At 46.0% G+C, this 17,500-nt stretch overlaps 1 protein-coding gene across 1 annotated transcript in view; it reads right to left on the bottom strand.

Moving 5' to 3' along the window:
* sgcd (sarcoglycan, delta (dystrophin-associated glycoprotein)) overlaps positions 1–17,500 on the bottom strand; it is a gene marked incomplete in the record, with an annotated part of 119,151 nt that overhangs the window by 44,758 nt on the left and 56,893 nt on the right. The window contains 1 exon segment of the mRNA XM_062535992.1: positions 13,206–13,307. Coding sequence (XP_062391976.1) covers positions 13,206–13,307 — 102 coding nt within the window.

Below are 17,500 nucleotides of genomic sequence, written 5' to 3'. Positions count from 1 at the left end.
CCCGTATCCAAGATGTCGCTCTCTCTCTCCATCGGCTTGGCCTTCTTGAGACATGCGGCGCACACTACACTATACACTACATTACTTTAGTTAATTTAAAACCCTTAAACTTTGTTGTAAACCTTAAGTTCTTTATATGTAAATACATTTACTTCAGTTTAACACATGGCGATTATATAGCTTAGGTTTCTGCACGTTTTTAGTATTAGTTAGTGAGCGTAGTTATTTAGTTTCCTCGGAAGACTCACCCTTATACTTTGCCCGGGTTTATGTCCGCTCGGGTCGGGAGCCAGGCAAGCTCCCTCCGCTAAGACAGTAAGCGCCAGGTTTTCTTTTGTGTTATCCTTTTGTCTTAATAATCGCCATGCTTTTGTTGATATTCGTTCACTCTTAACTTTCATTAAATTGTACATTTGTTCTTCACCACCGGACTCTGTGATTTTATGTTATGCTGTCCTATCATTTTACATGGACTCGTAACATAAAAATGGGGGCTCGTCCGGGATATGAAATTGTTTGTTCTATTCAAATTGGATTTTGTTGCGCATTACAATTCGTTTCTTGTTGCGGCCGCACTTTGTCGGCCTTGTCGCGTTAATGCGCTGATATAGTTTTCACAGTGTTTCGGTTTATAGTGTGCCCAGTATTGTCTTCACTTTTTCCGGTTTTTGAATTTTCCCATTGTGTTCTCTCTGGTTTCCCTCAAAGTTTTTCGCCATGGCCACTTTAGAAGAGTTTATTAAGTCGCCAACACAGGACGCATTATCTAGCATGACGCGCGATGAGTTGTTGCGAGTTGCGGGGCATTCTAAAGTAGAAGTTCGTGGTAGCCCGTTGAAAGCAGAACTTCTTGCTCAACTTATTGAGGCGTTAGGCACTCGTGGTGTGTTTGTCGAGGCCGACAAAACACTTCCTGGTCCTGCGAAACCTGGCTCACCTAAGTCACCTTTAACTGATATTTCCACTACACCGACAGTTACTAAAGCCGCGCTTGAGCTTCGGCGTTTAGAGCTGCGAGAAAAGGAGATAGAGTGGGAACGAGAGAGAACACGACTTGACGCAGATAGACAGGCAGCGCGAGAGAAAGAAAAATGGGAACATGAACGTAAAATAAAAGATGCAGAAATAGCGCAGACGATTCGTTTAAGAGAACTGGATTTAAAAGCTCGTGAATCGGGTGTTCATCTTCCTAATGACCATTTTGATGTAACGCGAAATATCAGAGTTGTTCCACCATTTAGAGAAAAAGAAGTGGACAAATTTTTCGCTCACTTTGAAAGAGTAGCCACAGTTTTAAAGTGGCCACGCGAAGTGTGGACCATGACGCTCCAGTGCGTATTTGTAGGCAAAGCGCAAGAAGCTTATGCTGCTTTGTCTTTAGAGGATGCTGCAGACTACGAGAAGGTAAAGCAGGCTGTGCTTCGCATTTACTCGTTAGTGCCAGAGGCATATAGGCAGAAATACCGTAATTTCCAAAAGTCCGAATCATTGACACATGTAGAGTTTGTTCGAGAAAAAGAATTGTTGTTCGATCGTTGGTTGAATTCTCAAAACATTACATCTTTTGAGGGCCTTCGTGACTTAATAATTCTAGAGGATTTTAAAAACTGCCTCCCGAAAAATGTCGCTACTTTTGTCAGTGAGCATAAGGATCTAAAGCCTTCTAGTGCAGCTGTATTGGCCGACGAATATGTGTTATCGCGAAAAGTTGTAAACACACACCCTGTGCGGTTTCAAGGTAGCATTAGTCCTCAACCTGGTGGTAGGCCACCTACTGAAGCTGCATCCGAAGTTATTCACACTGGAGATAGACAAGTGACCCGTCTCAGAGACAGTCCTGTTTGTGGTTATTGCAAGAAACGTGGACATGTACTTTCAGAGTGCTATTCCTTAAAACGTAAAAATAAGTCGTCTTATCCTAATACTGTGTTCCCTAGGTCTGGATCTAATATGTGTGTTTCTACACCTTCGACGTCTCGGAAAGACGAGAGTACAAGCCAGGCCTTTGCACCCTTTATCATGAGCGGCTTTGTCTCTTTGCCGGGAGAGCCCAGTGCGCGTGTTTCGATTAAAATACTACGCGACACAGGCGCCTCTCAAAGCTTTATATTAGACAATGTCCTGCCTTTTAGTGACTCATCTTACACTGGGACTAGCGTTATTGTTCAGGGTTTCGAAATGGGTTTCGTTAACGTTCCACTACACAAAATGTGTCTCTTCTCTGACTTAGTCTCCGGTAACGTTACAGTCGGCGTACGCCCTTCTCTCCCCGTTCAAGGCATCTCTATGCTCTTAGGGAATGACTTGGCCGGTGGGAAAGTACTCCCTAGCCCTGTTGTGTCTACGTCTCTAACTTTACACTGTTCTGATGACTTGGCTGTGAAATACCCTGAAGTGTTTCACTCTTCTGTAGTTACTCGCGCTATGGCGCAACGCACAAAAGATGTTTCTGATAACGAACGCGATAATGAGCAAATCGATCTTAGTGATACATTTATTGCTCATCCTGTGCCTCGACGTTCTCGTGGTGAACGACTTTCAAAGTCTGTGCCACTCCCCACTGATCCGTGCGTTAAACTGTCCCACAGTCGTGAGCAACTTATTGTCGAACAGATGAATGACCCAGCTCTCTCTTCTCTGTTAGCGGAGGCTGTGTCCGAGAAGGATATTGAGTTTATGCCTCATGGCTATTATCTTCGCGAGGGGGTCTTGATGCGCAAATGGAGGCCACTCACGGCCTCAGCCGCAGATGAATGGCGTGTGCTAAATCAGATTGTTGTTCCTATGCCATATCGAAGTGAAATTCTGAGTCTCGCTCATGACCATCATTTTTCAGGTCATTTAGGCATCAACAAAACAACTGATCGTATTTTACGTCATTATTTCTGGCCAGGTATTAAGCGCGCTGTCACTAAATATTGCAAAACTTGCCATGTATGTCAAGTTACGGGTAAGCCTAATCAGCTTATTCCCCCGGCTCCGTTGCAGCCGATTCCAGTCACCTCAGAGCCTTTTGAACATGTCATTCTTGACTGTGTTGGTCCACTGCCGCGGACCAAGACAGGCAAGGAATATCTCTTGACCATTATGTGCACGCTAACGCGATTCCCCGAGGCTATTCCTCTTAGAAAAATCACGGCCTCTGCCATTATTAAGGTTCTCTTGGTGTTCTTCTCCCTTTTCGGTCTTCCGAAAATAGTACAAACAGATCAGGGCAGTAATTTTATGTCCAAAATGTTCAATCAGTCAATGTATCAGCTTGGTGTTAAGCACGTTACTTCAAGTTCGTACCATCCACAGTCACAAGGTGCACTCGAGCGTTTTCACCAAACGTTAAAATCCATGCTTAGGGCGTATTGCCTTGAAATTCAACGTGACTGGGATGAGGGCATTCCATATTGCTTGTTTGCTGTGCGAGAAGTCGTGCAGGAGTCCTTAGGTTTCAGTCCTTCTGAACTGGTGTTTGGACACAATGTTCGAGGGCCATTAAAAATATTGAAAGAGTCGTGGCTCACTGAAAAAACCTCGCATCGTAGCCTGCCTGAGTACGTTGCTAAAATGCGCTGCAGATTAAATCGTGCTTGTGAACTAGCTAAAGCAAATCTTGGCCTTTGTCAAAAGCGAATGAAGCAACGTTACGACCGCAAAGCTGTCCAGCGAGATTTTAAGCCTGGTGAGCAGGTGATGGTTTTACTTCCAATCATGGGTTCGGCTCTTCAAGCACGTTACACTGGTCCTTATCACGTTGAACGACGTGTGAGCGAGGCGAACTATGTCATAGCTACACCAGACAGGAGAAAGAAATCTAGCTTGTGCCATATTAACATGCTGAAGCGCTATTGCGAGCGCGGTGAGTCAAGTTCAGTTCCATCTCACGCTGACGTCAAAGACGCACGTCTGAAAAGCGACGCCGTAGTCAAATCAGCAGTGGCGCTGTCCACTACCTGCGGTGCTGAAACTTTTGATCGATCTAACGCCTTTGTTTCAGCACCACCGCTGAATGGACCTACTGTTCTGTTATCAGAGGAGGGGGACCTTCGTTGCCCTTCTGCTGAAGTGGTGGAGGGTAGGTTAAGAAACTCTGATATCCTGATGGATTTGAATTCTTTCTTAGCTCACCTTTCTCTCTCTGAACGTGATGACCTTGTTTCTCTAATCAGTTCACATGAAAATTTGTTTTCTGATGTTCCAGGTCGCACTACAGCAATAACTCACGACATTGATGTTGGCGATAATAGGCCAATTAAACAGCATGCCTATCGTGCTAACCCTCTAAAACGTCAACAGCTTCAGAAAGAAGTTAAGTTTATGTTGGATAATGGCATCGCTGAACCTAGTTTCAGCCCATGGAGTTCACCATGCCTTCTTGTCCCAAAAGCAGACGGATCATCTAGGTTCTGTACAGATTTCCGAAAAGTCAACGCTATTACTAAATCTGACAGTTTCCCTTTGCCACGTGTCGATGATTGCGTTGACCGCCTTGGTTCAGCTGTGTATGTGAGTAAAATCGATCTGTTAAAGGGGTACTGGCAAATTCCTTTAACTGATCGTGCTAAGGAAATTTCTGCCTTTGTTACTCCCGACAGCTTCTTACAGTACACAGTTATGGCATTTGGACTTCGTAACGCCCCCGCGACTTTTCAAAGGTTGGTTAATTACATCTTAGCGGGCGTTACGAACTGTGAGGCATACCTTGATGATTTGGTGGTCTATAGCGCCACCTGGTGTGAGCATGTTTCCCATTTGACATCTGTTTTTGAGCGATTATCTGCTGCCAATCTAACGATAAATTTATCTAAGTGTGAGTTTGGTCAGGCCACGGTCATATACTTAGGTAAGGTGGTTGGTCGTGGAAAAGTGCGACCTGTGAATTCCAAAGTTGAGGCCATGCTATGTTTTCCTGTTCCAGAATCTCGTCGTCAGCTGAGACGTTTTCTAGGTATGGTGGGGTATTACAGGGCTTTCTGTAAAAACTTCTCTGTTATTGCCGCACCTCTCACTGACCTCCTTAGCACTAAACGGCTGTTTAAATGGACTAAGGAAAGCCAGTTGGCCTTTGACTCTGTTAAAGCTCTGCTTACAACTGCTCCTGTCTTAGCTGCTCCAAATTTTGCCATCCCTTTCTCTCTCGTTGTGGATGCTAGTGATCTGGGGGCTGGCGGAGTGCTTGTGCAGACAGACAAAGACGGTTTGGAACATCCAGTATGTTTTTTCTCACGAAAATTTAACATACACCAACGTGCCTACTCTACTATTGAGAAGGAGACCCTTGCTCTTGTGTTGGCTCTCCAACATTTTGAGGTTTATGTTGGTGGTGCAGCAGAACCGGTGGCCGTTTATACGGATCATAATCCTCTAACATTTCTGGACCGGATGCGAAACCACAACCAGCGCTTAATGCGTTGGAGCCTAATCTTGCAGGGTTTCAACATTAGTATCCATCATATTCGTGGGTGTGATAACATCGTCGCGGATGCGCTTTCCCGCGCTCCATGCTAATTGTCTCAAAATAGTTACACAGGAATAAAAATGTCAATAAATTGTGGGTTAAGAGTATGTTGTTACACTAATCCTTCTATATCCTTTTCAGTTGAGCCTGTTGCGGGGTTTTCAACTGAGTATTAGATAAGTATTTTGAATTTCATTTGCATTTTTGTATATTTGTATATACTTTGTATATAGTATGTTTAATTTAACCCCCCAATTTATTTCTCCAAGGGTGGGGGTGTTACGCGGGGCCAGTATTGCTGTGTCTCCTGTGCTTGTTTTCCCCTATAGGCGGAGTGTTGCGCTGTGGTCGCGGATGACGCGTAATTGCTGGCACCTCCCTCCTATATTTAAACCAGCCCGTATCCAAGATGTCGCTCTCTCTCTCCATCGGCTTGGCCTTCTTGAGACATGCGGCGCACACTACACTATACACTACATTACTTTAGTTAATTTAAAACCCTTAAACTTTGTTGTAAACCTTAAGTTCTTTATATGTAAATACATTTACTTCAGTTTAACACATGGCGATTATATAGCTTAGGTTTCTGCACGTTTTTAGTATTAGTTAGTGAGCGTAGTTATTTAGTTTCCTCGGAAGACTCACCCTTATACTTTGCCCGGGTTTATGTCCGCTCGGGTCGGGAGCCAGGCAAGCTCCCTCCGCTAAGACAGTAAGCGCCAGGTTTTCTTTTGTGTTATCCTTTTGTCTTAATAATCGCCATGCTTTTGTTGATATTCGTTCACTCTTAACTTTCATTAAATTGTACATTTGTTCTTCACCACCGGACTCTGTGATTTTATGTTATGCTGTCCTATCATTTTACATGGACTCGTAACATGACCCCAGCACCACCCTCTCATCTATACTGACCCCAGCACCACCCTCTAATACTGACGCCAGCACCACCCTCTCATCTATACTGACCCCAGCACCATCCTCCAGCACCACCCTCTTATACTGACCCCAGCACCACCCTCTCATCTATACTGACCCCAGCACCACCCTCTCATCTATACTGACCCCAGCACCACCCTCTCATCTATACTGACCCCATCACCACCCACTCATCTATACTGACCCCAGCACCACCCTCTCATCTATACTGACCCCAGCACCACCCTCTTATACTGACCCCAGCACCACCCTCTCATCTATACTGACCCCAGCACCACCCTCTCATCTATACTGACCCCAGCACCACCATCTCATCTATACTGACCCCAGCACCACCCACTCATACTGACCCCAGCACCACCATCTCATCTATACTGACCCCAGCACCACCCTCTCATCTATACTGACCCCAGCACCACCCTCTCATACTGACCCCAGCACCACCATCTCATCTATACTGACCCCAGCACCACCCTCTAATACTGACCCCAGCACCACCCTCTAATACTGACCCCAGCACCACCCTCTCATCTACACTGACCCCAGCACCCAGCACCACCCTCTCATCTATACTGACCCCAGCACCACCCACTCATCTATACTGACCCCAGCACCACCCTCTCATCTATACTGACCCCAGCACCACCCTCTCATACTGACCCCAGCACCACCCTCTCATCTATACTGACCCCAGCACCACCCTCTCATCTATACTGACCCCAGCACCACCATCTTATACTGACCAGAGCACCACCCTCTCACAGTGCTGTGAGCTCGACTGTGTGGCGGTCAGTGCTGTGGCCTTGTGCTGGGTGCCCTGATCGAGTGGAGCAGAGCGACATACTGAGACACATGTAGCAGCGGCCTCTGGATATGATGCTGTTGACCCTGAACGTTCGCTTCCTCTCTCTCTCTCTCTCTCTCTCTCTCTCTCTCTCTCTCTCTCTCTCTCTCTCTCTCTCTCTCTCTCTAAGGTTGTGAGAGTAATCTAAAGTTCACATAATGACTGGCAGCTCCCGCGTCTGTCTTCATTTGCTGCAGTAGGCTGCCCTGCCCAAGTTAGCGTCTTAATTAAAGATAGCGCTGCCTGGCTATTGTGTAGTGCTAGGAGCACAGCTGATAGCATCGCTAACGGAGAGCAGAACGTATTGCTGTATTTAATAAAGGACTCCTGGCTCTGAATTTTATCTTAAAAGCACTGCGAACAGCAGGGATTAGTTTGAAGACAAATCCGAGCATGTGTCACCGTCAAGGAAAAACGGATGTCAGACGATCAGCAGGAGACGCCTGCAGCTCCAGGTACCAGGAAGCATTCCTAGATGATCTCTCTCCTAGATTAAGTCTCTTCTATTGGACTGGATGCGGTCTTTACTGGCTAGGAAGCATTCCTAGAGTAGCTCTCTTCTATTGGACTGGATGCGGTCTATACTGGCTAGGATGCTGGATGCGGTCTTTACTGGCTAGGACGCATTCCTAGATGATCTCTCTCCTATTGGACTGGATGCGGTCTTTACAGGCTAGGATGCATTAGATGATCTCTCTTCTATTGGACTGGATGCGGTCTTTACTGGCTAGGATGCATTCCTAGATGATGTCTCTTCTATTGGACTATACTGGGCTGTTCTCTGTGGAGTTGAGTACACATGACGTGGGGTTTGTACGAGCATTGCTGCTGCTACTGGAACAACTCAGCCTTTTTCATTTAGCGTTGAGTCTATTGATTCATATTGCGTTGAGTCTATTGATTAATTTTTGGCTACTGCATGCAGTCTTCACCAAGACAAAACAGCAGAACCTAATTTCACAAGTGTCTTTGTGTCAGTACGCTGCAGCGTCTGTGTGTATGTGTGTGTGTGTGTGTGTGTGAGGGGGTGGAATTCTCTGGTACTAGGGTCCAGTATACCAATACCAGTAGGATATACTGTACGCACAAGTTTTTCAAGCTGCACTAACGTCCTAAAACAACCAGGAGTATGCTTCAGATGTGAGTAGGATTTATCCCTCTGGTGTGTGAACTCAGCAGCTGTTTTTATGGTATCTGTCTGTGTGACTGTGTGACAGTGTGTGTGTGTGTGTGTGTGTGTGTGTGTGTGCTTGTATATGTGTGTGTGTGTGTGTGTGTGTGTGAGTGTGTGTATGTGTATAGGTGTGTGTGTGTGTGTGTGTGTGTGTGTGTGGACTGGCAGTGCTATATGAAGGTATTATTGGGGCAAAAGTCACGAGCACATTTAACTGCAGATTTCGCATTCGCACACTAAAGTCACAAATGTGTAACCGTACATTTGAAGTTGTAGATATTTTTTTCATACCTTGTTAACACAAAATAGGGCTACGGGTTCACGAATCCGTTCTACAAGTTCACAAAACCGTTTTACAGATACACGAATTCTCACCTGTGCATCACAAGTTCCTGGCCTCATCCCCTCGAGACTTTTGCTCCATTTACACTGCAACGATTGGGGCAAAACACATTCGCACATCCGTGTTTCATAGTCTGAGAACATGCACAACATTCGTGCATTTGTAAACCCAAATGTGAACTAATGCAACAGAAGTTGTGCATCTGTGAAATGTTTTCTCATTAATACAAGTCTTACACGACTACAAGTGCATTGATACAAGTGCTTGAGTCTACATCTGCGAGTTTCCGTCGCTGTTTTCCGGGGACGAATACTTTTGCACCAATTATACCACCTGGCGATGTGCAAAACCGATTTGTACTTGTGCACGCAGAGAGCATCGATCGAAAACAAAACAAGGCGGCCGGATCTGGATCTGGATCGCGCCCACACATCCCTGCTCATATAAGTAGCCTAACCTCCGCTTGTTTCCTCATCAATATAAAGACAAGGACGCACGATTTGTAGATTTTCTTTTCACAGAGTGAGAAAACATACTTCGGAGTGATTAAATTTGCACCCGGGTGTAGGCTAAATAGTGGAATGGAGGCATTTTCTTATTTGCACCCAAACCTGTAATGCGTGCAGAAACAGATGGGATGGCCTACCTAAATCTAACAAGTTAGGATTTTTAAAAACAATCTTTTTGATGGAAACGTGGTGCTAAATTCCCATAAACGTGTTCAGTTAACGGGTAAAACCGTACGTTTGTAACCAAAATCAAGAATTACGAGTTTGTTTACCGTCACTGAGCAACCAGAAGATAGAAATATTACGCTACTAGCCCGTTGCATGTACTAGAAATTGTATAGGGTAGCGGGTAGGCGCATGGGCCATGGTTCGAAGATTGGCAGTTCGTATCCCATTAGTAACCTATGGCTTTATTTTGCATGCCAATATAGTTGAAAGAGTTGTTTTCTGTAGAGGAGTTGACTATTTAGAAGCGTTCTACTCACAACTGTAGCCTATTTCTATAACTAAAATAAAACTAGACCATTTTTGACAGATTCATTAAGCACAAACTCTTATTTGCCGCGAAGTAACGTCATCAAAGAGAAGAGAGTCGTTCGCACATACTTTCAAAATATTTTAGTTTGGCATGCAAAAAAAAATGCATTAGCCTACATTTGGAGTGATTTGAACCACCAATCTCTGATTCATGGCTCATGCACTTATCCGCTAACCTACATGACTTCTACGTTATGCGATTGACTGGGCTAGTAATATTTGTCTATCTTCTGGTTGCTAGGTGACGGTAAACAAGCTCGTAATTCTTGATTTTGGTTACAAACGTACGGTTTTACCCGTTAACTGAACACGTTTATGGGAATTTAGCACCACGTTTCCATCAAAAAGATTGTTTTTAAAAATCCTAACTTGTTAGATTTAGGTAGGCCATCCCATCTGTTTCTGCACGCATTACAGGTTTGGGTGCAAATAAGAAAATGCCTCCATTCCACTATTTAGCCTACACCCGGGTGCAAATTTAATCACTCCGAAGTATGTTTTCTCACTCTGTGAAAAGAAAATCTACAAATCGTGCGTCCTTGTCTTTATATTGATGAGGAAACAAGCGGAGGTTAGGCTACTTATATGAGCAGGGATGTGTGGGCGCGATCCAGATCCAGATCCGGCCGCCTTGTTTTGTTTTCGATCGATGCTCTCTGCGTGCACAAGTACAAATCGGTTTTGCACATCGCCAGGTGGTATAATTGGTGCAAAAGTATTCGTCCCCGGAAAACAGCGACGGAAACTCGCAGATGTAGACTCAAGCACTTGTATCAATGCACTTGTAGTCGTGTAAGACTTGTATTAATGAGAAAACATTTCACAGATGCACAACTTCTGTTGCATTAGTTCACATTTGGGTTTACAAATGCACGAATGTTGTGCATGTTCTCAGACTATGAAACACGGATGTGCGAATGTGTTTTGCCCCAATCGTTGCAGTGTAAATGGAGCAAAAGTCTCGAGGGGATGAGGCCAGGAACTTGTGATGCACAGGTGAGAATTCGTGTATCTGTAAAACGGTTTTGTGAACTTGTAGAACGGATTCGTGAACCCGTAGCCCTATTTTGTGTTAACAAGGTATGAAAAAAATATCTACAACTTCAAATGTACGGTTACACATTTGTGACTTTAGTGTGCGAATGCGAAATCTGCAGTTAAATGTGCTCGTGACTTTTGCCCCAATAATACCTTCATAGTGCTAGTGCTCCACATCCTAACACACCGAGTCTCTGACTGACAATATATCCCGTGTCATCACTCAATCAGCCTGTCCAAATGATATGCTTATTAGCTTCCATGGCTGATAGCCGCACGCCTGCACTGGGAGAGGAACCCTCTCCTCTGTGTGCCACTTCAAATGAGCAGACTCGTGTTCCGCAGGTGAATCTGTTTATCATTTAAAAAGACAATAGTAAAAATGAGAATGTTGAGTCGCAAGATATTAAGAGTCCTTTCAATTCCCAGATAAAGTTCTACTTCTTGTAGTGTTATCTCTGTTTATACTCCCCCCCCCCCCCCCCCCCCGGCACACTACTCCCTCTCTCTCTCTCTCTCTCTCTCTCTCTCTCTCTCTCTCTCTCTCTCTCTCTCTCTCTCTCTCTCTCTCTCTCTCTCTCCCTCTATCTCCCTTCTCCTCTCTCTCTCTCTCTCTCTCTCTCTCTCTCTCTCTCTCCTCTCTCCCTCCCTCCCTCTCTCTGTCTGTGGCGCGCTCCATTATTGCTATTCTGTTGAGCGGCCGCGGGTGTGGAGGACCTGCCGACAGGCCAGACACGGCAGATAAAGGACACACTTCAAATGCTATCGGTCATCCAGAGATACTCCGCCACTAGCGGAGCATGAGTGTGTGTGTGACAGTGTGTGTAGTGTGTAGTGTGTGTGAGTGTAGTGTGTGAGAGTGTGTGTGAAAGTATGTGTGTGTAGTGTGTGTGAGTGTAGTGTGTGAGAGTGTGTGTGAAAGTATGTGTGAGTGTAGTGTGTGAGAGTGTGTGTAGCGTGTAGTGTGTGTGAGTGTAGTGTGTGAGAGTGTGTGTGTGTAGTGTGTGTGAGTGTAGTGTGTGAGAGTGTGTGTAGCGTGTAGTGTGTGTGAGTGTAGTGTGAGAGTATGTGTGTGTAGTGTGTGTGAGTGTGTGTAGCGTGTAGTGTGAGAGTGTGTGTGAGAGTATGTGTGTGTAGTGTGTGTGTGAGAGTATGTGTGTGTAGTGTGTGTGAGTGTGTGTGTGTGTGTGTGTGTGTGTGGGTGGGTGTGTGTGTGTGTGTGTGTGTGTGTGTGTGTGTGTGTGTGTGTGTGAGTGTGTGTATGTGTATAGGTGTGTGTGTGTGTGTGTGTGTGTGTGTGTGGACTGGCAGTGCTAGTGCTCCACATCCTAACACACCGAGTCTCGGACTGACAATATATCCCGTGTCATCACTCAATCAGCCTGTGCAAATGATATGCTTATTAGCTTCCATGGCTGATAGCCGCACGCCTGCACTGGGAGAGGAACCCTCTCCTCTGTGTGCCACTTCAAATGAGCAGACTCGTGTTCCGGAGGTGAATCTGTTTATCATTTAAAAAGACAATAGTAAAAATGAGAAAGTTGAGTCGCAAGATATTAAGAGTCCTTTCAATTCCCAGATAAAGTTCTACTTCTTGTAGTGTTATCTCTGTTTATACTCCCCCTGCCCCCCCCCCACCCCCCCCCGGCACACTACTCCCTCTCTCTCTCTCTCTCTCTCTCTCTCTCTCTCTCTCTCTCTCTCTCTCTCTCTCTCTCTCTCTCTCTCTCTCTCTCTCCCTCTCTCTCTCCCCCTCTCTACGTCTCTCTCTCTCGCTCTCTCTTTCTCTCTCTCTCTCTCTCTCTCTCCCCCTCTCTACGTCTCTCCCTCTCTGTCTCTCTCCCTCTCTCTCCTTCTCTCTGTCTGTGGCGCGCTCCATTATTGCTATTCTGTTGAGCGGCCGCGGGTGTGGAGGACCTGCCGACAGGCCAGACACGGCAGATAAAGGACACACTTCAAATGCTATCGGTCATCCAGAGATACCCCGCCACTAGCGGAGCATGAGTGTGTGTGTGACAGTGTGTGTAGTGTGTAGTGTGTGTGAGTGTAGTGTGTGAGAGTGTGTGTGAAAGTATGTGTGTGTAGTGTGTGTGAGTGTGTGTGTGTGTGTGTGATCCAATGTGTGTGAAATGAGTGTACATAATGCATAGTGGATGTAATGCATATGTAAGCTTATGTAATGTGTTGTGGATAGCTGACTGGGTTTCAGTGGTGGGCTTGACCTGTGCACATCTGCTCTTACGTTGGACTAACACCAAGACACTTTAAACGCGCACGCGCGCACGCACGCACGCACGCACGCACGCACGCACGCACACACGCACGCACGCACACACACACACACATACACTAATCCTCCTGACTCTACCACTCACCGGCCTGGACTGGATTTCTTTGGCATAGAGCGGCTGGAGGAACTCTGATGTCCCCTCCAGTTTCAAACCCCTCTCCGTTATTCTGAGATGACCCATGCCGTCCTGCAGTAGAGAGAGAGACAGAGAGAGAGGAAGAGAGAGAGAATAAGAGAGAGGGAGAGACAGATAGAGAGAGAGAGAGGAGGGGAGAGACAGAAAGAGATAATGGGAGAGAGAGAGAATAAGAGAGAGGACGACAGAGAAAGAAAGAAACGAAGAAAGAAAGACAGAGACAGAGAAACAGAAAGAAAGAGGGTTAGGAATCAAGTCAAAGAGACTCATGCATGCGTGCTGTACATGGGGAGGACAATAAGCATGGAGGATGACTTGTGCTTCGGGAAAGAGCCGCCAGTCTGCATGTGAGTCATAATGTATCACCATGGACACCTCTGATGTCATAATGTATCCCTATGGACACTTCCGATGTCATAATACAGTACATCACCGTGGACACCTTTGATGTCATAATGTATCACCATGGACACTTCCGATGACAGAATACATCACCGTGGACACTTCTGATGTATGGGAAGTTGACTGATGGTGATGATTGAATTGGCATTGTTGTTTATCAGTGCTATTGTCCTTAATGTTATTGTATTGTCGCATTGTATTGTTGTATTGTTGTTGTATTTGTACGTCGCTTTAGACAAAAGTGTCCGCCAGCTATCATAACCATGATGAAGGTACACATTTTCTGTCCTTTCACTCTTGCACACAAAAGCAAGGCATGTTTGTTTATAAAACACATTTCACAGAGCTGATTCAATGAGCTTCACATCAATAAAAGGCAGGAAGGCAATAAAGGAAAATATATGAAACCTTGAAATGAAAAGACATCAAATATGTCGCATGGAAAATTATTTTAGATGCTTTAGTTTTAAATGAAGTAAGAACAATGAATATTGCCTCATATACATGTATACAAACAAGCAGATGTTCAACAATATGCCCATCACTTCCCTTTTAGAGAAATCACTGAAAAAACTGTGTGTGTTTGTCTCAAGCAGCATGAGAGTCAGATAAACAAATAAATAAACAAAAGACAAACAAGACAAGACAAAACGGCAGCGGTACGACATCATGTTTCTGCAAAATCAACGTTCAGTGGGCGGCTATTGAGTGGGCAGCTGCAGTGCTATTCAGAGAGAGGCCTTGTGTGTGAAGGGAAGGTCTCATCCGCCACCAATTCATCCGCCCAGCACAAGGGCACGGGAGACTCCGCACTCACCAGGGCTCACACACACACACTCACACTCACACTCACACTCACACTCACACTCACACTCACACTCACACTCACACACACACACACACACACACACACACACACACACACACACACACACACACACACACACACACACACACACACACTCACACACACACACACACACACTCACCAGGGCTCCAGGCAGCACGGAGAAAAAACGCTGAACACGCTGCCCACACGCTGTCCATCGACCACACGCCTTCAGAGGGTCAATACACACACACACACACACACACACACACACACACACACCTGCCATTCTCACGCAAACGCTCTGACAGCAGATGAAAGACGCCACACATCTTTGACACCTCAGAAAAGCAACGGTGTGTTTAGATGCCACGCAGCTTTGACACCTCAGAAAAGCAACGGTGTGTTTTTTTTTCCTCCCCTTTGACTTGACATGAATCCCGTACATCATGAAAGCATTTGTGACAGACGAAAACCCAGCTAGACTGTAAAGACCCTAATGGTCTTCAGTAATCACACAAAACAGCACCTTCTTCTCTTGCCACTGAGGTTCTGAATCAGGCTTATTGAAGAGGAGTTGTTATAGCTTTGGCGCGAACCATCACAATGCACACGTATACACTGATTAAACCCACTGGAATACGCACTGGATAGCACACACACACACACACACACACACACACACACACACACACACACCCTCAACACTTTGATGTGGGCCTGTGTAGGTTCACTTCATACAAGGTCTTCTCCATAGATCCCAGCGTTGTCTATAGGGACCCCCCTCTCCTAGTCACTGCTCACTCTTGTGTCAGTGCAGATGGTGATGTGTATCAAAGCCGCAGACGTGAGGGGACGATATATCACCCCCATCACACACGGGCCCTGCAGCCATCTCCACTGAGCATGCTCACACTCTTAACGAAGGCGCCGCGCTAATTGGAATACTATGCGAACACCGCCCCAGGTCCCTCATTTGCATGGGCCGCACAAACACAGGCCTCTGTTCCTGCTGACTGCATCTGTGTGTGTGTCTCTGTGTGTGTGTGTGTGTGTGTGTGTGTGTGTGTGTGTGTGTGATCAGAGGAAACATTCAGGTGTTGCCGCAGCCTCCTCCAGTGCGAGGAGATCCCCTGCTTTCAGGTGGGTAATTTAGCAACGAGCTTCACACCACAAAAAAACACACTCACACATACAGCAAACACACACTCACACTCACACATCCAGCGAACACACACTCACACATAAAGCGACACAGAGAACAGTCAGCAGAGCTAAACAAACGTCAATAAAGCAAAGAGCTGAAACTGAGACTCTTTACACTCTGCAGGTGAATGGACCAGACTGACCTCTGCTTTACCACACACACACACACACACACACACACACACACACACACACACACACACACACACACACACACACACACACGCATTGCAAACACACACACACACACACACACACACACACACACACACACACACACACACACACACACACAGCTGTGGAAAAGGAGAGGCATGATGTAATGGCAACTCAGAGAAGGTGCGGTTGAGTACACAGTAATGGAAAGCATAAGCACTATGATGGCAGGGTGTGTGTGTGTGTGTGTGTGTGTGTGTGTGTGTGTGTGTAAAGCATAAGCAGTAAGATGGCAGGGTGTGTATGTGTGTGTGTGTGTGTGTGTGTGTGTGTGTGGAAAGCATAAGCACTATGATGGCAGGGTGTGTGTGTGTGTGTATGTGTAAAGCATAAGCAGTAAGATGGCAGGGGAGCTAGTTAGCATAAAACAGCAGGATTTATAGCCAGGCTACGCTGGCTACGCTGGCTGCCTGCACTACAGCCAGACTACAACACACAAGCACACGAGGACACAACACACACAAGGACACAACATAAGGAGTATATGAGCTGCTGACTCACAGGCCTGTAGTAGGGGGTGATATATACAGTATGTACAGTATGTATGCACACTGTATGTGTGTATGTGTGTGTATATTAAAGAGTGATGGGTGGATGAATAGTGTGTTGTCAGTGTGTGGTGACAGTGCAATGCCAAGATGAGTATTGATACACACTAAGTGCTTATTGAGGGGGGGGGGTACACTGAGCCTGTCAGGGAGCCGATGACACCATGATGACAGGCAGCAGAAAGGCTATTTCTTCAGGTAACAGGACGACAGAGACACCGAGAGAAAACCTCTAGTACAGAGACCCTCTCCTACCAGACAGAAATGCAGAGAGAGAATCTTCTCTTAGCATCTTCACAGAGTTCCGGAACTTTCCACAGAACGTATCTGCAGCACACACTCTAAAGTGGAATGTTTTAAAGTGTGGAGAGTTCTCAAGAGAGAGAGAGAGAGCGGCGGCAGATAACACAGACGACTCCCACTGCGCCTATGGCCTCTCTTGGAATAACAAAAACGCCTCTGTCTCTATCTATCGCTCTCTCTCTCTTTCATTCTCCCTCTCTCTGTCTCTCTCTTTCCATCTCTCCCCCTCTCTCTCTCCTCCGTGAACAAGGGAGTAGTCTGCGGGCGGATTGAGAGGAACTATTAAGTCTCTCCGATGCGCAAGGCCGGTGCAGAGGTTTGGGCGGAGCATGGAGGAATGTGGAAATACATTTGTGACCCTCCACAAGCGCCGTTTGAAAGGTCAGTGCTATGGGAGTGTGCTCCGAGTTTCAATTGAGCCGCTCCCCTCGGAGTTTGCTTCCTACTGTATTTAGTGGCTCTTTGGTGAACTGGACGAGTGTGTGTGCTGGAGTTGACCACTGCAATAAGCTATTGTGTGCTGCTGAATGCACCTCAGTTGTGTGTGTGTGTGTGTTTATCTGTGTGTGTGTGTGTGTGTGTGTGTGTGTGTGTGTGTGTGTGTGTGTGTGTGTGTGTGTGTGTGTGTGTGTGTGTGTGTGTGTGTGTGTGAATGTGTGTGTATGTTTGTGTGTGTGTGTGCGTGTGTGTGTGTGTGTGTGTGTGTGTGTGTGTGTGCATGCACGCTTTTTTGGATTCAC

The sequence above is a fragment of the Sardina pilchardus genome, chromosome 5 (genome assembly GCF_963854185.1).
Source record: "Sardina pilchardus chromosome 5, fSarPil1.1, whole genome shotgun sequence".
Classification (NCBI taxonomy): domain Eukaryota; kingdom Metazoa; phylum Chordata; class Actinopteri; order Clupeiformes; family Clupeidae; genus Sardina; species Sardina pilchardus.
The sequence above is the reverse complement of the archived record's forward strand: the minus strand, read 5'-3'. Positions and strand labels throughout refer to the sequence as shown.